The 24159-nt window shown below is 38.5% G+C and overlaps 1 protein-coding gene across 1 annotated transcript; it reads left to right on the forward strand.

Moving 5' to 3' along the window:
* Positions 1-9074: 9074 nt before the first annotated feature.
* FAM98B (family with sequence similarity 98 member B) lies at positions 9075-21792 on the forward strand. Its single transcript, XM_039347333.1, has 8 exons — positions 9075-9926; positions 11384-11532; positions 12853-12987; positions 13864-14054; positions 14886-14966; positions 15251-15367; positions 19293-19460; positions 20003-21792. Exons 1-8 carry the CDS (start codon positions 9889-9891, stop codon positions 20342-20344), a joined length of 1221 nt encoding a protein of 406 aa, XP_039203267.1. The 5' UTR covers positions 9075-9888; the 3' UTR covers positions 20345-21792.
* Positions 21793-24159: the final 2367 nt, after the last annotated feature.

A 24159-nucleotide genomic window follows, 5' to 3' on the forward strand; every position in this document is an offset into this window, starting at 1 on the left:
GGAGCAATTTCATGAATCTTAGTCTGAGCATGGCCAGACTTTTGTGATGAACTGGGGGCTTCCTGCATATTGGATTATTTCAATATTTTGATATTATGATTGAAAAAGTATAGGCTATGATAGAAAACTTCAGGTCTTTCTACAAATATACACAGGTTAGGCATACATGGTGAGAATGGCTAGTATCAGAAACGTTTATAGGCGACTCTACTTAATTATTTGAAGAGTGCTGGTAAAATATGTATATCTGTTTGACATATAGGTTGCTGTGCACTTTGAGATTCTGTGGATGGAGTCTTTGATGTATATGTACTTAATTCCAGCTGAAACTCATATCCTCTTTAGGTCTGTTCACATAAAAATAACCTTTGAAGACAGACATGTTGATAATTTATACAAACTTCTGCATGTTTTTGTGATATCATCATATTTTTATACTTTATATTACTTTTTTCACTGTTTATTCATAATTATGAAGTCCCAGTTTGTGGCTCATTTATTTTTTATCTTAATTATAAATTGCTACATTTTTATTCAGGGGCTTCAGTTTTAATCTTAAACATAGAACTGTGCCTAGGAGTCCCCCTCCCCAAATATAACAAATTCATGCACTAAAAAAGCTGAACTGAGAAACTTTGTTCAAGCACATTAAACCTTCACAGAAAGGCCTTTCTTTGCAATAAAAATACTTCAGCCTCATTCCCAGGATAGTTCACAAAAGAATAGCTAAACATAAAAGGCAAAAATATAGTAAACTCAAACCATGCAGTCCTAGAACCAGCATAAAACACTGGGGTCTTTCCTGACATAAAGACAATACTAAAGTAAAAAAACAGGTGAATATGAGGCTAACAGATTACAGTTGGGGAAAACACCATTGAGATGATTTGTTGTATCAAATTTAGATGGTAAAGCAGTTGCATCTGGCAGGGCTTGGCATCCCTAATTAGCACAATTATACAAATGCTTCTGGGATATCATTGTCCCCAAGGTCCATTTGACCTGACTCTGCTATCCTTTACAAGTATTTTTTAAAAGTGGCTTTTCAAAGAGTCCAGAAGTTTGTGACCCCATTTGACTGATGCTGGATGGCTGAAATTCTCTCATTTGCATTACATCTAGTATTCCTGTATTTGGTTGTGTATTCTTATAGAATTGTTAATTTTATATACTGTCTTGATGAGCCATTGGTGTCCTAATGAATTGTTGTTAAAAATATATCCAAAGTATAGTATCTTGTTCTTAGCCATGTGCATGGGACAGTTTTTGAGGCCTGAGACAAAGAAAATAATTGAACAATTTAAATCACTTTCTTGCATACTCTGTGAATTATTAGGGAGGGCTATCCTCACCCTCTTTGTCTACTATAACATTTGGACTGAGTTGCTTCTTACTCCTCTGGAATGTACATCCTCCCTCCTGGGACTCCAACTCCTTACTACATTCCATCACCGTCACTGAACAATTGGTAGTTAAACAAGGTCTACTTGTGCTTATTTGGTTGGTCATTACTAGCAGATAGCACTGGGAAATATTACTCTGCATAGTCCGTCAAATCTGAAGGGAAAAAAAGGATTTCAAAATGCATAGGGCCATGCATGCAGCACCTATTTGCAACTATTTAGATAGATTGCACCCACATCTATCCCCAGAATCAGGTAGCTGCCCTCTGCAGCTACCACAAGAACCTGGAAAATGATGCATTGGTTTAAAGAAGGGGTGTCCACTCTTAGCAACTTTAAGACTTGTAGACTTCAACTCCCAGAATTCCCCATGGAAAATTCTGAGACTTGAACTCCACAGGTCTTAAAGTTGCCAAGGTTGGACACACCTGCTTTAGAGAATTGCAGATAGGTGGTGTGTTCATGACTAGTGTGTTATTTGCTGTTCAGATTTAAGTCTAATGTAAGCTCCACACAGCCCTACAAGATTCCAAATTAAAAATGTCACTGAGTGTCTCAAGTCCCAGTTTGTGTAACATCTACCAGAGGCAGATGAAGGTTTTTTTAAGTTATCATCAACAGGCAAATGACGGTTCCTTTCCCTTTCTTGAGATTGATTGCCCAGAGTGAAGGAGGGAGCCAAAGACTGCTTGTCAGATCATAGTTAGACCCAAATGGAAAACCCCTCTTAATAAAAAGAATGGCATTGTTTTCTAAAGCCCCTGAGCTGTTAATAAGAAAAACCTGGTAAGTTATGATGCTCAGCAATCTTTGCTCCAGACATTTAATATGACAATGATTTAGTAATGGAGCCCATCACAAGTCTGAGAAATGATATGCCTTTCTCCTATTTGACCATTGGTGAGCTCATAGATAACAGAAAAGGGGTTGAAATGGGGATTTAAGGAGGAAAGATTTGAAGCTACTGGGAGGTAAATACAGGTAATCCTGAACTTACAGTTCATTTAGTGACTGTTCAAAGTTACAACAGCATTGAAAAATGTGACTTATGATCATTTTTCACAGATACAACCTTTGCAGCATCCCCATGACCATGTGATCAAAATTCATATGCTTGGCAACTGGTTCATATTTATGACCGCTGCTGTGTCCAAAGGTCATGTGGTCACCTTCTGCAATCTTCTGACAAGCAAAGTCAATGGGGAAGCCAGATTCACCTAACAACCAGGTTACTAACTTATCAACTGCAGTGATTCACTCAACAACTGTGGCAAGAAAGGTCATAAAATGGGGCAAACTCACTTAACAAATGTTTCCACTGAACAACAGAAATTTTGGGCTCAATTGTGATCGTACGTTGAGGACTACCTGTATGAAAACATTTGGAATGGGCCACGAGTCCCAAGTTTCACAGACGAATGCTGCAACCATCAGAATTATTGAACATTTTCCAATTCTGAAATAACAATCTTATTCCAAGTCGAGATTCCAGCATGTTTCACTGGAGCACGTGGGTGTTCTCTTTGCAAGGAAATGAATGACCACAGTTTGAGTTTTATGTTACAGGAAACTGCAAAGGTTAGAAGGAAATCCTGATGAATATTTCTTGCTATATAAAAAGCCTCTTGATTCATTCCCACTGAGAATTTATTTTAGCACATAATGATTCTCAATACATCATCTGAATTCAATGGAATTTAGCTCATTTTTAATGTCCCGAAAGGAAATGTCACTCTCTATGATTAATTTTTTTTTTTTTTGTATCTAAGAAGAATCCAGCCATTGGAATTCCATTTAGTTTGGCAGAGAAGAACATTCTCAAGTTGCACAATATTGTACAACTTTTCTCTTCCCCTCCCCACTCCCAGCCCCAGTGGACTGCCTGGCCTGAAAACATAAATATGTGAGAATATTCTTCTGTTCTTTTGTAGAAAATCCTTTTCTTTAGGAATTTCAATGTGGCCTATCAAAGTAACATACTGTTCAGTTTATTATTTCTATCTTTTCTGTCTCCTAGATATTTAATATATTTTACATAAGTTGTCTGGGGCAGAGGAAGATGATCAGACTGTTACTGATTCATATCATGTAAAACAAAACCAAAATTATGTTATAGTGATGCCTATTATAAAAGTGCTTTTCCTCCCATGATCTTTTTTAAAAAAAAAATAATGATACTACTCAGTATCATTAGATCATTAGAATCTCCTTAAGGAAGATGGTAGTTGGTTTAATTAATTGAAAAATCAATTAAGAAGAGAAGGATGGAATAACTGAGCAAAGGCTTTGACTTGTTAGCGTAGGAGCTGTTGTCTCTTTGAAAGCAGCCTCACTTTTTACCTCTCCTCTATGAAAATATCAAAAATACCACTTTCCTTTCTAACAATAAATGATGGCCTTATGATAATCACTAATCTACAGAGGACTGAACAATTTGCAAATTGTTTGATTAAATCTGTTGTTCCTTCCACACACCTCAAATCAGCTTTGAGATCAAGTCTTTCCATCATCTGTTATTTTTCTCTTTGCAACAGCTCACAATTTATAAGAAACCACAGTGGATATTATATGGGGTTTCCCTTAAGAAATATCAATATAAACGTACAATGTTTGGCCACAAGAATACATGTAAATCCTCTGAAGCAATTTCAGATTGTGGTTCTGAAAATTCGTGTTGATAATTCCTTAAAACAGCAAGTCTGATCTTATGAAGCTATTTGTTGACATCACAGATGGAAATTCCAAAAACAATAACAGCAAATCCCCTCTCCCCCCATATAGACTGCAAACCAACTTTGCAGGAAATTACAAAGCATCTGTCCCAAGTCAAGCCCCACTGGAAAGGGTGTTTCACATATCTTGCTTCAAACAAAAATATTTTCTTAACAAAATAGTTTTAAATTTATATCAGTGGTTTTTTAAAATTCCCTTACTCAGGGATCCTCCCCAAGATTTATTTCTCTGAGCCTTGTAAATCTGCCACAGATATCCGCTATGTTGCAAAGTATGCTGGGTAGACCTGAATGAGTTTCCATGAATGGTCAATACAGGTAGTCCTCAACTTACAACAGTTTATTTAATGACCATTCAAAGTTACAACAGCACTGAAACAAGCAAAAACATGATACTTTTCCATTACCACTGGAACAACTGATTTTTTTTTTTAGATGGCCAAGAGCAATTTTCCCCACTTCCATATCTGTTGTTTTCAATTCCTAGAATTCTTAGAAATGGCTGCTGGCTGGCAAATTGAGAGCTGAAGTCAATATATCTGAAAGTTTCCTATTTGGGGATCACTAGATGAGAGATTTTGACTCAGAATGTGGCCATTCATCTTTAGATTTATTGTTCAACATTCTTCAGAGATGAAATCCCTTGTCCCAGTTTCAGTACCATTATTTGTAAAGTCCAGCCAGCTTGTTTACACGTGATTTACAATCTGTACAGCAGCAGAACGTGGATCTATTTGGTAGGGTGATATCTGTCATGTATTTGTTCAGTGTTGGTTGTTCCTAATTTACAAAAGCTTTTCAAGATACTGATTAGGATAAAGACACGTCTACAAAATGTGTAGTGCCACCATTTCTAAAAAAGATGATGCTGGAACGAATTGCATTAGATAATTTCCAGCTAGTCCTGACTAGTCCACACTTTAGCCAAGATACTCATGAAAAAAACTGCCCTAGGAATTCTGGCTCAAGCAGTTTGCCTAAGTCTATTTCAATCTCAATTCAAGCTTGGTCAGAGGTCAGAGAGACGTTTGGTTGAGTCAGTGGAATTTTGCATTATGATTTAAGTGTGACTAGGAATTGTAGGCAGGCAGCCATGTTACTCTTTGATAAGCCAAAATTAGGAGTTCTGGTAACAGCTTTTATTAAAAGGCATAAGCTTTCACTAACTACAGCCTCACTTCTCCAGATGCATAGCCCATACGAGTAGAAGATATGCATATTTAAGATTAGGAAATCATCAGAAGCTGGGACATAATGATATACTTCTTTAAAGTGGTTGTTTCCTTCTTTGGGAGTAGTTACAAAAGATAATATTAAGAATATTTTGATTGCTAAACTATATTAGGGACCAGGAAAAATTTCAGATCCTTCTTCAAGAAATGTCATGAGTGGTTAAGGAGTCCTCCACCTTGAATCTGGTGCCAGGGAGCCCGCCAAGAGCTTATTTTTGTTGATGTCAAATTTATTTTGCCGAGTGGAGGAGGACGTTCTCACAAATGGAGTTATTTCTCAAAGCAACAGTTCTGAATTACAATTATATTTTCTCCTGGAAATGCTGGCATCTCAGTTAGCTTCATTAAAAACACTATGGTTAGTTTTGTCTTAAGGTGATTCGCTGCACATATAATATTTCATCTCAATGTCAGTATAACTTCATATTACTCAAGTCTGGTGGGAGATGCAATTCTACTTGACTCTCTCATGAATTATCCCACATTGAATTAACCCATGGTGAGTTGGCCATGACCAGTTGTCCAATTCCTTCTGCCAGTATAGTGACCTGGCCAAAAGAGGACATGGAAGCTGTCAATATGAAGACTAAGAAATTCCTCACAATCTGAGATGCTGACACGTGGAGAAACCTCAGAAGCAGTCCAACACACAGTAGCAGATTGGAACAGCATATACTGAACAGCCTGACCAAGTAGTTGGCATTGCGTACAGGGAATCTGCACAATGTACCCTCCCAAGTTCAAATGGGAAATTCCATAGAACGTCATGGAGAATAATAAGGTTTAAGATTCTATGGGAATTCCAGATCCAGACAGAGAGGCAGGTCCTGGCCAATCAACCAATCACTGTGGAACAAGACAAGGACCAGAAGAAAGCAGAGATGATAGATGTGGTGCCACGTGACACCAACGTCAAGAAGGAGTATGAGAAGCTGGAGAAATACCAGGGCCTGAAGGAGTAACTAGAAAGGGCATAGAAAGGGAAAGCCAAAACGGTCCCAGTAGTGGTAGGAGCATTCAGGACTATAGTTTCTAACCTAGGAGAGTCACTCCAACAGATTCCAGAAACACCATCACAGCTCTGTCCCTAGGGCTGCATAGGATGGACTTTGTAATACTTGAACGTAGCTAGAAGTCATATTAGACCATCAGTCCAAGAGTGAAATGCTAGAAACAGCAAAGTTATTGGGCCAAACCATCAAACTCCAGGCCTCTAGTAGAGGATCCAGGTTTGAGGAAAACACTACACTTAAGAGTGAGAAGGGAATTTTTGTTATATTTATATAGTTACATAATTATGATATTCTTTTTGCATCAAATAGTTTCAGGATAACTAGAACATTTCTCTGAGCCTCTTGTGATGTGTGGGCCAGGTATGGAACTCTATGTCCTGATGAATGAAAGATAACTCTCAAGTAGTTAAACCCTCCATGTTATTGCCATTAACGTTCATTTATGAACGTTAAGTGTTTTGTTAAAGGTTAGAATGGGGGGGGGGTAATTTATCATCTTTTTTTTTCAATAATGAGTAAGAAATCTAAGAGCTCTTGACATTCCTAATACAGTGACAGAATAACCATATTATCAGCATACGAGAAAACTGAAACATCTCTACTGGTTAGTTTTGGATGATGAAAGTTACTTTTATGGATGTATTATGTAACTCAATTATGTAAATGTGAGCAGTCAAAGAGCAAGAATACATCCTCACTTTACTTCCTATACTGTAATGATTGACTAAGTTAACAGTCCTTGGGAACCACAACTTACCTTCAGGTTGCCATTACTGTAGAGTTTATGTATTAATAAAACCAATTGTTTTTCTGTGTTGGTAGATTGCAGATTCTTCCACAATACTTTTTTTGATATGGAATCAAATGCAGATTTGAATCCTACAAATGCTGCATAAAGACACCTTGCAAGACAATTCTGCTACTACTATTGCTAGTTTGAAACCCAGTAGAATTTTTTTACAGTCATTTTTCTTTCTGTGAGCTACCTACTATTTATTTCCCTGTGCTTTTGAAAAAATAACTCTGGTAGTGCATTATTTACACTGGTAGTGCATTATGTTCAATGTGCATTGCTGGACTTTATATCCACATATAAGGAACTGCATCTGAAAAGAAGCCCCACTGAATTAGATTTGGCTAGTGCCATAAGTTTCCTTTTGGCAGTTCCTAGTTGGTGAGTAAATGCATGCTCATTAGCTACTTCCATTAATAATTGCATACTAAGAGAAGAGTAAGCAGGAAGAATTAGTTTCTCAGTGAGTAAGATGTCCTCACAGTGGTCTTTCTCCATATTAGATAAGAGTTGTTTAGTTCATATATTACTCTACACTTGAATAACACCATTCAGTCTAAGTCATATGTTGCCTGTTTTTCACTCAAAATATAAAAACGGTCCAGCCAAATCTTAAATTAGTTTTCACGAACTTTTAAATATAGCCATGATGGTTGGACAATTCAGTGGGTTGAAATGCAGACATCTAGATGTTGCCCAAATTTGGGAAACATCGTTTTTAAAATATGTGTGTATAAATCTGTGTTTTACTGTAAAAATGAGATGTTTTATATGAAAAAAAATATCTAAATAGATAAATGGAGAGCATTATTACTTTTTGTTTTTGCCAGCTGCGATTCTTGCAATCATGAGAGCTGAGGGGAAAAGTGATTATTCATAGGAATTGTTGCTCTCTTTGATCGTCTCAGGCAATCTTATCTGGACGTCAGAAGCCAAGTCAAGTTAACATACAAATGTTAATGGTAGCAACTGGGACTGGAATTTCTGTCACTGAACAATGCAGTCATAAAGTGACATATTATGTGACCACATTGCTTAGTGGTGGCAATTCTGGCAGTCTCCAGTTGCCATTGTTAAGCAAATCATCAAGAGTCATTAAACAACAATTTCATGTGATCATGATTTTTGACTTCCTGCTACGTTCCTCATTAACATTGCTTGTGGAAAGCCAACAGGGAAGGCCAGAAATCATGGGGATGCTGCAATAGTTGTAAATCTGGGCTAGATATGTGACCACAGGAGAACTTCAAGGACAGGTTGTAATTACCATTTGTTCAGTGCTGTCTTAACTTTGAACAGTTGTTGAACAAGTGATTGTTAAGTGAGGGAATTAGCAGAAACTCTAGGGCTGTAAGCTATTCAGAAAAGTAAAAAAAAATCCCAGAAGAAAGCAATGCAAATCACTTCTGCACAGTTGCTAAGAAACTGCAAGTTTGTGTTAACAGAAAACTATATTGACATGGGGATATTTTTACTTTTTAACTTAGGTTCAAACCTAAAGGAAGACAAGGCCCACTGCAATTCACTTGTCCCTCTCTTGAGTTAGCCTGCATTGAATTGTCCTATGGTGAAATTGTCCCACGGCGAGTCAACCAGGGCAAATAGGCCGGGGAGAGACAGCCAAGTGAGTTGGCTGGGGTGAGCTGGCAGGAATCACATTAAGCTGGCAGGAATAGCCAACGCTCCAGAAGACAAGCTCAGATCCCAAAAAAATCTTGCAGAATTGTACAATGGGCTCTATCCAACATTAAATTTAATTTGGAGAAAAACAAGGTTTTATACTTAGGCAGGAATAATTCTGTTATCTAAGGCTTCAGTTACACTAAGGCTTCAGATACGACGGCGGTGTTATCGTTAACGACTTTCCTTCCTTACCCAGGATTTATCAACTCATCCTGGCTGAGATTCTCATGTAGGTTGGTTCGTGTTGGGAAACATCCTTCCGCGCCCTGCGGCGTGGAAGATCCGAAGGCCGAAAACCCCAGCGAGCCGAGGGGGTCGCCTCCGCGTCGCTTCTTTCCAGCCTCCCGGAAGCGAGACGAAGTCGCCGGGCGCCGAGATTGGAAGTGAGCGAGCGCAGCCTAGTCTGAAGATGCAACGTCGCCTTTCCGAGCGAGCACACACACAAAGATGCGGAGCCGCAACCGCGTCCCTCGACCTTCGCCAGAGTCACTTTCAAGCCCTACCGGCGCCCGGACGGAGAGTTGAAACCCGCCGAAGAGAAGGCCGGCTGGGAGAACTCTAAAGATTCCCTTGATGTTGCCATGACTAGAGAAAAGGCCGCCCTTGGGCGTGAAGCGAGTAAGGCGGCCTGCCCTTTCACTCAATTCTCGCCTGTTGGGCGTTGGGGAAAGCTCCTTCTAGCGAAATTCGCGGGAGGCCGATTTCCGTGGAGCATTAACCGGGCGAAGTTTTCCTGGCTTTTGAGAAAAGCGGGAGCAAAGGATCGGCGTCAAGCAATTTCATGCGTGTTCAAGTAAGACCTGAGGGAAGTAGTGTAAAGGCGCCAAGGCAAAAGAACAACACTTGAAGACCGCCGACAGCAGCCCCCTATGACCCGCGGAGTGGTAAACAAAATACCGGAACCAAAAAAACCTAGCCCACGGAGGTCGACGAGCTCGTTTGAATGCAACACCGGGCTCTTTGTACCGGGAGGCGGGACTGAGATCGCTGCAGTCGCGGGAATGGAGGCGCTGACAGCGTAGAGACCCAAACATGGAGTGCGTTATTTTGGATGCGCTCGAGTCTTTAGGGTGAGATGGAGGAGGGCCACCAACTCGGGGCAAGGGTGGTGGGGTTCCCGTTTGAATGGAGGCCGTACACCGATGGCACATTCGATCCGGCGGCTAGATAAAGGAGCTGCCTGACGGTGCAGAAAGGAAGGCTTGAGCGGGCTGGTTGAAAAGTCCTCGCCTCGTTCCAGATTTCCCGCTCGGTTCTCCCACCGGAGAATCGAATTGCTTCGCGATTCATTTTAAAAACCACGCGGGGAGGGAGGGGGAAGGAGGTTCCCGCAGTTTTGTTGGAGGCGTTTGTTGTGCGCGTGCCCAAGTGGATGCAAGCATCTCTCTCCGCCTCTGCGAATCAAAAGACTGGCGGAGAAATCTTTTCAAAATCCATTGTAGTTATGAAGGTTCTTCTTTTATATTCTGTATTCGATTCATCCTCTTCATTGATGCACAGAGTTTTAATTTTTCTGTAGTTGGCTGCTACAGGCTTGATTGTTAATGTTTACATTGCCTCTGAACATGGCAATTTATCTGTTCAAAAGCTGTATTTGCATTTTGCTACGTGATTTAAATTGCTAGAGTATAGAGGGGAAGCGGGCATTTTAAAAGAATAATACCTGTGTACTAGAGTCTTGTGGGAAATTATTTTTAAAAATTGTATGTTGATTGATAGTCAGTTGACGGTATGATCCTAAGGATGAATAGTGGAAAAATGCAGGTTGCTTTCAGTTCAATAACTTCCAAATAATGTGCATCGTAATACATCATAAGAGATCCAGTTTGGAGTAGTGGTTAGGCATTATGCTAGAAAGGGGGAGACTGTGAGTCCAGTCCTGTTTTAAACATAAAGCCAAATGGTGATCTTGGGCTAGTCACACACTGTCAGCCCTAGGAAAAAGGCAATGGCAAACCAGTTCCAAGAATCTTGCCAAAAAAAAAAAAAAAAACTGCAGACACTAATCCAGCTAGTCACCAGGGGTCAAGATTTGGGTGAAGGTACAGATAAATTAAAATGAATAAATATACCACAACCATATTTTAAACTTTGCTGATTTTGAAAAAGTTAAGTGGGGTTGGATCTCATTGTACTTGGATGGGAAATCCCAGCCCTCTACATTGTAAAAAAAATATCCCAGCAGTTGATCTGTGTGGACAGCCACTTGTCTGAAATGGTATCTGCTTGAGCAGGGGGTTGGACTAGAAGACCTCCAAAGTCCTTTCCACCTCTGTTCTGATTGCTTGATTGGTCTTCAGGATTCAAGTCAAGATCAAGAGAGACTTTATTTTTCACAAGCATGAGGATGCAACATCTTCAAGTTTCTTGTATTTATATCATTCTCTTATGAGAAGTTGTATTAAGAAAAAATAAACTTGCTATTGATACCAAGATGAAAATTTGAATATATATATATGTGTGTGTGTGTGTGTGTGTGTGTGTGTGTATTTGATTTATATGTTTTGAACTTTGTATTTTTCTCTAGATATAAAGGTCCTCTTCTGGATGAAGATGCTCTTAATAAAGCAACAGAATGTGGGCTGACTTCCCAAGATTTCTGTGAGCTTTGTGTTTGGCTAAGTTCCAGAATACAGCCATTGTGTAATCTGGAAGAAAGCATCTCCTCAACAGCTGGTATTTCTTACCTGATTTTTATTTGAAACTGTTGGAAATACAGTTCCATACTGTATGGGAAATAAAGAGTCATACATTGAAATTAAACCATTATAATGTCATTTAGTCTCACTTCCATGTTTTAAAGTAACATTGCAATGGAAGTTTTTGTGATTTTTTACATTCAGCTTTACCTTTAACATGACACTGAATGGTTGAGCAACCCACTTTTTCTTGCAAACAAAATAATGATGGCTTTCTTGTACAATTCTAGGAGTACTTTTTTTTATTGCTGCATTTACCTTCTACTGATTTGTAGATTAGTTAGCAACTTTAATTGGTTAAAGAAGCAAATTAGTAGTAAGCCAGGAACCCATAATCCCAACAATTCATTCTTATTTTTATATCTTATTAAATTATAGTTGCAATAAATGTCAACTGCAAACCAGTTTCCAACTGATTTAGTAAATTAAAAACAAATCATGGTTTATTTTATTCCACTAATTTGATATGACTGCAGTCTTGCATTATATTTAGCTCAAAGAAATATCAATATGGTTTAATAGGCAATGTGAATCCAATGAGATACCAAGTAGAGAAATGATGGCCTTTGCTGCTGCTGTCTGTAGACATTTTTTGATAGTTCAGTTTTTAACATTCAAGTACACAGAGGAAAGGATTGCCAATTGATTATTTCCTTGTTGTTCTAAAGGCTAAAACTAAGCAGCAGTATGGTTGAGTAAATTCTCCCAAATGTTTATCAGTTCCAAAAGAGGTGATGCCTGCCACTGGAATATAACAGTTTACATGTTGATTATTATTGATATTCTCTAGAAATGGCCTTGTGTGCTTCTAACTTTTTAGCTCTTTCCATGGTTTATAATTTGTGACTTGTTCTGTTCACAGTATTCTTAAAACTGGTCCATGAATTTAAATGATAGCATTTTCTCTTTGTTCTAATGAAAGACAAAAAGGCCCAACTAAATTAAGTTTAAATTGTATCAGTTTTATTTATTTGTCTGTAGCACAAGCCAGTATAAACATGATTGCATGATTGATATTATTTACATATTTTTTGTGGATTGACTTTTCCAGAGGATGAAGGTTTAATGCATACTAATAGGATATACATAAACACACACATACACAAGTTGCACCTTAATACATTCCATCGCAAATAAAGCAAATAATTCATTACTGTCCAAAGGACATAGTTGCAGAATGATGCTTACTCAAAGCCCTTAGAAGACTACTGACTGGATTTTTTTTATAATTGTGCCTAAAATGGTAATGGAGTTGAAGATATATAATACTCTCTTAACTTGGTTTTTTTTTTTTTAGGTGGTGAAGATGTTGAAAGTTTACAACTAGAAATGAGTGGCTTTTTAAAAGAATTGGCTTGTCCATATTCCACACTTGTGTCTGGAGAAATTAAAGACCGGTTAAAAAAGAAAGAAGATTGTCTTAAAGTCTTGTGTAAGTTAATAGAGTGTTCCTTGCTGCAATATATCTGCTTGCTTTGTTTCCTGAATTTTTCCAGAAAAGAAAGAAATGTATTTTTTCTGAAAGTTGCGTCATAGAAGGTTTGATACCAAGCATACAGAATAAAGGGCCATTAAGCAGGAGATAAGATTTTTATATACTTATTTAATCAACTTATATAGCTGCCAGTCTCACAAATGACTCTGAACAGCTCACATTATTAAAAAAGTAAAGAATAATTTTAAAAATAAAAACGTTTCAATACTCAGCAGTTGAGAAAACAGTAATGATTAATATACTTAGGACATAGCTGCTTTATACATTTATAGCTCTAGATCCGAGCCAAGTACCAAGTTTTTTTGAAAGGCCAGCAGGGAGTGGACGAATCTGATCTTGGGGAAGGGGGTGTAGGCACCACTTCAGAAAAGGTTTGACTTCTGAGTCCTGCCAGCTACCCTTCCTTAGATAATGAGATTTGGAATATCCTGCCAGACTGGACAGGATCGGCTGAAACAACTGAGGAATGCATGGAGGATGTCTGCCTACTATGTTATTAGAATTTGATCAGTAGTATGTTCATTCCTATTGCTAAATTCCGCTAAGTTGCCAAGAACAGTCTGATTCATGATAACCAAGTGACGTTGGATGAATGTATTGGTATTAATCCATTAATATTTTTTCTCTAAAGGAAATAATGGTTGCTCTATTATAAAATTTATTTTTAGTCCAGTTTTTATTTGCTTCATGCCTTATTTTTTATTTTATTTAGTTTTATATTGATATCCCAACCAGCTTGGCAGATCATTAATTTTTTTTGATGAAACACAAACACCAGGTTTTAACATATTTCTTTTCTTTCTTATTTTATAGTATTTTTAAGTACAGAACTTCAGGCTTTGCAGATACTACAGATTAAACAATGTAAAGGTTCTCATTTGGCAAAGAATGATGAAGTTCATCAGGAAATCCAGATGATCTGTGATGTTTTAGGGGTACCAAAATCGTCAGCATCTTCTGACTTGTATTCTCTCCCTGTCTCATTAAACAATATAGAGTCAAAGGTATAGTATATTTTGTACATCTGAATGCTTTATATTAGTTTCAATCTATTGTGGGAAAGAAATACAAAACAATAACCAAGAAACCCCCAAGGAGGAAACCACACTCCCACCAAAATGGCAGGACAAGTGACTGTATATAAACAGATAGCAAACTCCACATTCATACTCACCAATGATGTTACACAGTGAAATGTCTCTATGGAAACAGCCAAGCTTAGAGAACCAAGAACTCTACAATTCAACACATATTTGTTCTTTTAATTTCTATGCTTCCCATCACGGGACAGCAACAATATATTCCCTTGTATTGGAATTAAAGTCATTGACTACAAATCAATAAAACTGGGAAAGGAGGAATGTTGTGGTCTGGCACCAATGTGAGGGTCAGGCATGTAACTTTTGGAAGGGCATTCCACAACAAGGGTCCCACACTAAAAAGGCCTTATAGCAATTTATCTCACTTCATTTGGTAGAGGAACCCAAAGAAGATACATAAGGGAGGTGGCATTTAACGTGCAACTCTTTGGGTGAGCCAGTCACATATTACTCCATAAAGTTTCTCCATAATTGAAAAATGGTGAAAGATTGTATTTACCCTTTTCTGGTAAATGATGTATTTCTCCATCTTTGGGAAAGGCGGAGAGAAACAGATAAAAGGCTTCATGTCTCCATGTAGAAAACAGTGTATTGGCCGCAGTAAGATCACTTGAAATCATTATATCCAATTTCTGCTGATGGGCATTTCCTGCTTTAATATAATTGCTTAGATATATAGGATATTATTTTTTGGAAGGCATAAAGGTTAAGAATGTCTTTTCTACTTTTTTTCAGCTTAAGGATGTTTTGTCAAAAGTTCCAAAAGCATACATGGAGAAACCTCTGCTAAAAACTCCTTTGAATACAAACCAAATGGTAACATCCTTTTTTTTTCTCTTCAAACTTGTATATGCAGTGGGCATACAAATTAATTATTGGATATATTATATGCTAGGTTCAGTTTGTCTGCATTTATTTGAATATATGCATTTATATTTATTGATATTGGATTTGATTGATTGTGCCATCGACACAGTGTCGACTCTTAGCAGCCAATGATGAACTGTCCCCATCTGGTGTTTAAACCGTGATGGGATTGTTGGATTTAAACATGTCATTTCTACAAAAGGATTACTTTAAGTGATTTCTATTTGCTGTAGAAGCAGTTGGAAAAAATCAATGAGGCTCTTCTGACTGAATATGAATGCCGCAGGCGGATGTTAATGAAGCGTTTGGATGTAACTGTACAGTCCTTTGGGTGGTCTGATAGAGCTAAGGTGAGTATGTTCTATTCCTTAGTTCTTGTTGATTGAGTAGAATCCTGGGATGGAAGATTTAAAAACAAATTTTCTGTTGTATAGAAGAAAGAGAATTCCAACTATTTGTTTCTCCTTTACTCATTTACATTTCAGCAGCTGAAGCACTTGGACAAATTAGTCAATGCATAGAAATTAAAAAGGGCCTTAGGTGGGAAACCATGAGGGAACAACAGGGCTACAAGCTTGACTCAGTAGTTGAAAATCACTCTTGAAAAAGAAGAAATGGCAAACCACTTCTGTGTTATAGCTAATGAAATTCCATGGATCTGCCCCTGAAATAAGCATAACCTTCCTTGGCCTGAGAATGTCTTCAAAGTATACATTAAAAATTTTCAGGGGGAAAAAAACAATGTAACCTTACAATATGTATTTATACTGTAAGATTATTTTGCTTTGTTTTTTTCAGATTGTATAATCTACTTTATCTAATTCAGTTTAACTGCATTATGACATTCTTTAAACAAGTGTTATTCCTAAGCCTTTTAGCAGCTTTTTCTTTGTCAATAGGAACTTACTTGAAACTAAACTGTAAAATGGAAGCTAATAATATACATGATATTAATAACTACATGGTGCAGTAAAATTAAACTTCCTAATGTTACTCTCCCCTTTATGGATTACTGCCTTGTTGTGGCGAAGGGGCTTGCTTAACTCAATGAAGCTATAAGCTATGCCGTGCAGGGCCACCCAAGACGGACAGGTTATAGCAGTGAGTTCTGACAAAATGTGATCCACTGGAGAAGGAAATGGCAAACCACTCCAGTATCTTTGCCATGAAAACCCCATGGACAGTACTAAAAGGAAAAAAGATATGACGCTGGAAGATGAGCCCCTCAGGTCGGAAGGTGTCCAATATGCTACTGGGGAAGAGCAGAGGGCTAGTACTAGTAGCGCCAGAAAGAATGAAGCGACTGGGCCAAAGCCGAAAGGACGCTCAGCTGTGGATATATCTGGTGGTGAAAGGAAAGTCCGATGCTGTAAAGATTTTTTCTCCATAGGAACCTGGAATGTAAGATCCATGAATCAAGGCAAGCTAGACGTAGTCAAAAAAGAGATGACAAGACTGAACATCGACATCTTAGGAATCAGCGAACTAAAATGGACAGGAATGGGTGAATTTAACTCAGATGACCATCAGGTATACTACTGTGGGCAAGAATCCCTCAGAAGAAATGGAGTAGCCTTCATAGTCAATAAAAGAATAGGAAAAGCAATACTGGGATACAATCCCCAAAATGACAGAATGATCTCAATTCGAATCCAAGGCAAACCATTCAATATCACAGTAGTCCAAATCTATGCCCCAACCACTGGTGCTGAAGAGGATGAAATTGACCGGTTCTATGAAGCCCTACAGCACCTTATAGAATTAACACCAAAAAATGATGTCCTTATCATCATGGGGGATTGGAATGCTAAGGTAGGAAGCCAAAAGATAACCGGAATAACAGGCAAGTTTGGCCTTGGAGTACAAAATGAAGCAGGGCACAGGCTAATAGAATTTTGTCAAGAGAATACGATGGTCATAACAAACACTCTTTTCCAACAACCCAAGAACGGCTCTACACATGACATCACCAGACGGTCAACATAGAAATTAGATTGACTATGTGCTCTGCAGCCAAAGATGGAGAAGCTCTATACAGTCAGTAAAAACAAGACCAGGAGCTGACTGTGGCTCAGATCATGAGCTTCTCGTTGCAAAATTTAGGCTTAAATTGAAAAAAGTAGGGAAAAGCACTAGGCCACTCAGGTATGAACTAAATCATATTCCTGATGAATATACAGTAGAGGTGACAAATAGATTTAAGGAATTAGATCTGATAGACAGAGTGCCTGAAGAACTATGGATGGAAGTTCGCAACATTGTACAAGAGGTAGCAACTAAAACCATCCCAAAGAAAAAGAAATGCAAGAAAGCAAAATGGCTGTCTGAGGAAGCTTTGCAAATAGCTGAGGAAAGAAGGGAAGCGAAAGGCAAAGGAGAAAGAGAAAGATACACCCAATTGAATGCAGAATTCCAGAGAGTAGCTAGAAGAGATAAGAATGCCTTCTTAAATGAACAGTGCAAAGAAATAGAAGAAAACAACAGAATAGGGAGGACCAGAGATCTCTTCAAGAAAATTGGAGATATGAAGGGAACGTTTCATGCAAAGATGGGCATGATAAAGGACCAAAATGGCAGAGACCTAACAGAGGCAGAAGAGATTAAGAAGAGATGGCAAAACTACACAGAAGAACTATACAAGAATGAGCTTAACATCCCAGATAACCACAATGAGATGGTCATTGACCTCGAACCAGACATCCTAGAATGTGAAGTGAAATGGGCCTTAGAAAATCTGAGCAACAACAAAGCTAGTGGAGGTGACAGTATTCCAGCTGAGCTATTCAAAATCTTAAAAGACGATGCAGTAAAAGTGCTACACTCAATTTGCCAGCAAATTTGGAAAACTCAACAGTGGCCACAGGATTGGAAAAGGTCAGTTTACATTCCAATTCCAAAGAAAGGCAATGCCAAAGAATGTTCAAACTATCGCACCATTGCACTCATTTCACATGCTAGTAAAGTTATGCTTAAAATCCTACAAGCTAGACTCCAGCAGTATGTGGATCGAGAACTACCAGAAGTACAGGCAGGATTTCGAAGAGGCAGAGGAACTAGAGATCAAATTGCCAACATACGCTGGATCATGGAGAAAGCTAGGGAGTTCCAGAAAAACATCTACTTCTGCTTCATTGACTATGCAAAAGCCTTTGATTGTGTGGATCACAACAAATTGTGGCAAGTTCTTAAAGAGATGGGAGTACCAGACCATCTCATTTGTCTCTTGAGAAACCTATATGCGGGTCAAGAAGCAACAGTGAGAACCGAACACGGAACCACTGATTGGTTCAAAATTGGAAAAGGAGTCCGGCAAGGCTGTATACTGTCGCCCTGCCTATTTAACTTATATGCAGAGCACATCATGAGAAAGGCAGGGCTAGATGAATCAAAAGTTGGAATTAAGATTGCCGGGAGAAATATCAACAACCTAAGATATGCAGATGATACCACTCTAATGGCAGAAAGTGAAGAGGAACTAAAGAGCCTCTTGATGCGGGTGAAGAAGGAGAGTGCAAAAGTTGGCTTGAAACTCAACATTAAGAAAACCAAAATCATGGCATCCGGCCCTCTCAATTCCTGGCAAATAGATGGGGAAGAAATGGAGGTAGTGACAGATTTTATTTTTCTGGGCTCCAAGATCACCTCAGATGGGGACTGCAGCCAAGAAATTAAAAGACGCTTGCTCCTGGGGAGGAAAGCTATGGCAAATCTAGACAGCATACTAAAAAGCAGAGACATCACCCTGCCAACAAAAGTGCGTATAGTCCAGGCCATGGTTTTCCCAGTTGCAATGTATGGCTGTGAAAGTTGGACCATAAGAAAGGCTGAGCGCAAAAGAATTGAGGCCTTTGAACTATGGTGCTGGAGAAGACTCCTGCGAGTCCCTTGGACTGCAAGGCGTTCAAACCGGTCAGTCCTAGAAGAGATCAACCCCGACTGCTCTTTAGAAGGCCAGATCCTGAAGTTGAAACTCAAATACTTTGGCCACCTAATGAGAAGGAAGGACTCACTGGAGAAGGGCCTAATGCTGGGAAAGATTGAGGGCAATAGAAGAAGGGGACGACAGAGAATGAGATGGCTGGTTGGAGTCACTGAAGCAGTAGGTGTGAATTTAAATGGACTCCAGAAGATGGTAGAGGACAGGAAGACCTGGAGGAACGTTGTCCATGGGGTCGCGATGGGTCGGACACGACTTCGCAATTAAGAACAACAACAATGTCACTCTACTTTGTGATAGTTTTTGTAGCTATTATAAATGTCTATCCATTTTCCTAGGTAAAAACGGATGATATTGCAAGGATTTATCAACCCAAACGTTACGGACTTACTTCTAAATCAACGATTTCAATAGCTCATCTTCTAGCTGCTCGTGAAGATTTGTCAAAGATCACAAGAACAAGCAGTGGATCTACACGAGAAAAGACTATTTGTGCAATCAATAAGGTATGTTTTTTATTAATGTGGCAGCCATAGATTTCTTGTACTACTGAACCTTTAAGAATTTGTGCTAGTTCTCAGAAATTTTAATGTTTCTGGTAACTTACAAAATCTCAGGAATCTCTAGCTCAGTGTTTCTCAACCTTGGCAATTTTAAGGCATGTGGACTTCAACTCCCAGAATTCCACAGCCAGCAATGCTGGCTGTGGAATTCTGGCAGTTGAAGTCCACATGCCTTAAAATTGTCAAGGTTGAGAAACACTGCTCTAGCTCATTTAATGCAGAGTAGCCTTGTATTTTATACTCAATGCCATTTGGTATTTAAAGGTGTTAACTGTTTTTGCTGGTATGAAATTCTTCATAACTGACCAGTCAATCCTAGATTATTTATATTCTTTTGGAATAATACAGTAATGTATGAAAACCTAGTGGTTTTAACCACAGACATATATACATACATAAATGAACATGCTTTCTCTCGATAATTTGATATTCCGAAGTGAAGAAGGAAACGTGGTCTTACTGGGCTTTATATGTTTTTTGAACAGGTCTTGATGGGAAGAGTACCAGATCGTGGTGGCAGACCAACAGAAATTGATCCACCGCCTCCTGAAATGCCCCCATGGCAGAAGAGACAGGATGGTGGTGGGAGAGGGGGCAGGGGAGGTTGGGGAGGAGATGGTGGAAGAGGAAGAGGTGGAGGAAATAGAGGAGGTGGTGGATGGGGTGGGGAGGGTGGGTGGGGAGGAGGGAGTGGATGGGGTGGGAGTGGTAGAGGGGGTGGGGGAAGTTGGAGGGGAGGGGGTGGATATCAAGGGAGGGGTGACTATAGTAGGAGAGGAGGATATGGGGAGTCATACGGTAGAAGAGGGGGCTATAGGAAATACTAACATCTTAACGTTGACCGACATGCATACCTTGAGAGCAATGTCTCAGAATACATTATCGCTGATGGGCAAATGTGATGCTTAAACGACATTGATCATCCTTCTTGATGAATTATGGTTGTTCCATTCATTCAAAACCACCTTATACAAAATTAATTTTCACTGCTGACTTCTGTTTATCCAAGCATATGTACTCATGCACTTGTCGTTACCAGCAATATATACACGAATGGAAGCAATGGCTGATGAAAAACCCTCGGGTTGCAAATACACAAAAAATGGCTATGTACAAGTTTGATGTACAAATTTGATGCTAAACTTGCAGGCTATGCGGTATTTTCTGTGCAGAACCCGTATCTCTCTTAAAAGTGTGTGAAGTGTCCCTAATTATTTTGGTTCAGGTTTTTTTAGTTTATTTGTTTTATATTATTGTTGATCTGGATTTTTATTTATTTAACAAGGCTGTTGATAAACATATGACCCTGAAATTGAAATTTTTGCATTTGCCTCATCCATCCTTTCTGTTGGCAAAATACCAAGCAAAGAAAGAAGCAGCGTTGGATTTAGTTTAGTGAAGGTACATAAGGCACTTAAATCAATATAGTCTGCTGGGAGATGCACTCAGATCAGTATTGGTGTTCTGATGGGAATGTTTAGGTGATAATGCTATTGATGGGATGCTTGATGACACACAGAATATTTAAATAGTTTCAAAGAATGTATTCTCTATCCCATCTCCACCATTTTTTTAAAAAAGGCCAAAGCAGACTTTTCTTGAACAAGAGTTTTCTGTTGTTCTTGGTTTGGCCAAGGATTATGGTACATGTGCCTGTTGAAGTATGTAGCTCAGCAGAAACAGGAATCTTTTAACTGATCAATGGAGCAGCTGTTCAATATCATTTTCCCTGATCTCAGTTGACTGCCATGACTCTTAGAATTCTGCCTGTTAGTTTTTCTTTAGATTTTAAGTTCATTGTTCTCACGTTCCAATTATGTGCACCTATGTTTTTCAACTTTGGCAACTTTAAGAAGTTGGATCTCAACTCCCACGCTGACTGGAATTCTGCAAGTTGATGCCTACGCATCTTAAAGTCGTCAAGGTTGAGAAATACTGATGTACACTAAGGTATTATTCCAGAAGTTATATAGTATAGAGAATTTTAACTGATCAAAAATTAAAAGCAAGACATACTGTTCTCCTGAGCCAAAAGTGAAGAGAATGATTATTTTTAATTAGTCCTGTAATTGTTTAAAATTTCCTGCCCTTCGCAAATCAGAAAACACTTCAAACTAAGTTAAGAACGAATAATAACTTCTGGTAATTGTATGCCTATAGTTTTGACAACCTCTAAAAATGCAATAAACATTCAATACCTTTTATATGTTTAAATCTGAAGAGTGTATTTTATAGAACTTAATGTTCTTATATAAATAGTTTGTATTAACAGTTATCCAGTGTTGTGTTTCTGTTCATATACATGGAACATCTATTGAGAAAAAAATATCTTTTAATAGCTACCTGGAGAATGGTTTAAGTAATAGATCATTTACAATTGTGAACACTGAGAAATAAAATATAGTAAAGTTGCTGTAGCTGTCTTGCAGAGTAGATATAATAGCTTATTCCTTCAAAAGAATCTTTCATTCTTTTGTTAAAAATTCTCAAATCCTTTTGCTACATATATCTAAAAACACATTTAATTTTGGAAAACGTGCCCATCCTGTCGGTATTAAGGTGGTATTAAGTGGTTACTGTATATCTGGATATATGTAGATATCTATGATGAAATGCATTTGAAAAATTACAGGTTTTCTTAAAATGTTGTTAACTGCGAAGTCGTGTCCGACCCATCGCAACCCCATGGACAACGTTCCTCCAGGTCTTCCTGTCCTCTACCATCTTCTGGAGTCCATTTAAATTCACACCTACTGCTTCAGTGACTCCAACCAGCCATCTCATTCTCTGTAGTCCCCTTCTTCTATTGCCCTCAATCTTTCCCAGCATTAGGCTCTTCTCCAGTGAATCCTTCCTTCTCATTAGGTGGCCAAAGTACTTGAGTTTCAACTTCAGGATCTGGCCTTCTAAAGAGCAGTCGGGGTTGATCTCTTCTAGGACTGACCGGTTTGAACGCCTTGCAGTCCAAGGGACTCGCAGGAGTCTTCTCCAGCACCATAGTTCAAAGGCCTCAATTCTTTTGCGCTCAGCCTTTCTTATGGTCCAACTTTCACAGCCATACATTGCAACTGGGAAAACCATGGCCTGGACTATACGCACTTTTGTTGGCAGGGTGATGTCTCTGCTTTTTAGTATGCTGTCTAGATTTGCCATAGCTTTCCTCCCCAGGAGCAAGCGTCTTTTAATTTCTTGGCTGCAGTCCCCATCTGAGGTGATCTTTGAGCCCAGAAAAATAAAATCTGTCACTACCTGCTGGAGTGGTTTGCCATAGAATTTTGAAATGGGTATTTTTAGGAGATTTTCATTAAGATTTGACCACACTGAAAACGATTGCAGTTTGGAATGTTTTGCTCACCTTTTGAAAAGTGAATATACCTACCTTTGGCTGTCATTGAAAATCAACAGATCATTGTTATTCTTTGACTGATTGAGCAAAATTTGTAGAAGTAATCATTTATTTTGTTAGCTATTGGCTACAGAGAAAAGAAAAATATCCATAGCAATCTAGTAGAGGTTTTACAAAGGGCAGATATATCTTCATATTAGCAATTGTATAATGTTTGACATGGAGGAGAGACATGACAGCCATTGCACTGGATAAGCTAACTTTCTGCTGGAATTCACCAGATTTCCAGTTTTAATTCTGAATGTGTTTGCGTGTTTATAGCTAGTAGTCAGTAGACCTTTCTGATGCTTAATTTTCTTTAACTGGTTGATACAAATACTAGCTATCACCACATGGGGGCACCTCCTTTAAACAACATGCTCTGTTGAGGTAGGAAAATCTTGATACAATATGTCCAAACTAAAGTGGCCAGATATAGTTCTACAAGCCATCACTTAACAGGATTTCTTTAACCAATACAACCATAGATAATCTCACACCCATCATAATTTTAATATAATGGGAAATTATACTTTTATCATATTCAGATGCAATGCAGACTCATTCTGGGAAATATAAAAGTACATAAATCTTATCAGTCCATCTTTCTATTTTCCTTGCAGGATACAAATAAAACTATACTCCTTTCTCAGCACATAACAGAATCACAGCAAGCCTTGTCTACAGATAGTCCTTGACTTTTGACCAGTCATTTAACAACCATTTGAAATTATAACAGCCTTAGAAAGGGTGTTTTACAGCCTGTTAAGCACTTTCAACCATTGTAAAATGTGTTGCCCCATGGTCACACATTCTGGGTGCTTGGCAATTGGCTTGCATTTATGATCAGTTATAGTGTCCCATAGTCACATAACTGATCAATGCTTTTTCCTGGTTTCCGGCAAAAATTGCCCATTCACTTGAGAATGGATTCACTTAACGAACATGAGATTTACTGAAAGACCAACATAAAAATGGTAAAAAAAAAATCAGGATGCCATGACTTACAACCATAATAATTTATGATCAAAATTATGTTCATAAGTTGAGGACTATCTGTATGAAACATAATATATATGTGCATGTGCGCACATGCATGCAGACACATAGGCTGGGAGGAGGAAAAGGTGATTCAGTGTGAACAGATGTTGACACGTCACACCTGTCAACATCCCCTTAAAGAGGTTTCCTGTGCTGGCTTATACATGACTGCTAAAGGTAAGTAAATATTGGAAAAGAATACAGACAACTATCCAG

Source organism: Crotalus tigris, unplaced genomic scaffold (genome assembly GCF_016545835.1).
Source record: "Crotalus tigris isolate CLP2741 ecotype Arizona unplaced genomic scaffold, ASM1654583v1 scf7180000018064.1731613, whole genome shotgun sequence".
Lineage (NCBI taxonomy): Eukaryota > Metazoa > Chordata > Lepidosauria > Squamata > Viperidae > Crotalus > Crotalus tigris.

What these genes read in the sequence shown, in the direction of transcription:
- FAM98B (XM_039347333.1), top strand. Translation starts at nt 9,889, where the DNA reads ATGGAGTGCGTTATTTTGGATGCGCTCGAGTCTTTAGG. An exon ending in AGATTGTCTTAAAGTCTTGT is followed by an intron (nt 12,988 to 13,863) that starts GTAAGTTAATAG and finishes CTTATTTTATAG; the next exon opens with TATTTTTAAGTACAGAACTT. An exon ending in TAAACAATATAGAGTCAAAG is followed by an intron (nt 14,055 to 14,885) that starts GTATAGTATATT and finishes ACTTTTTTTCAG; the next exon opens with CTTAAGGATGTTTTGTCAAA.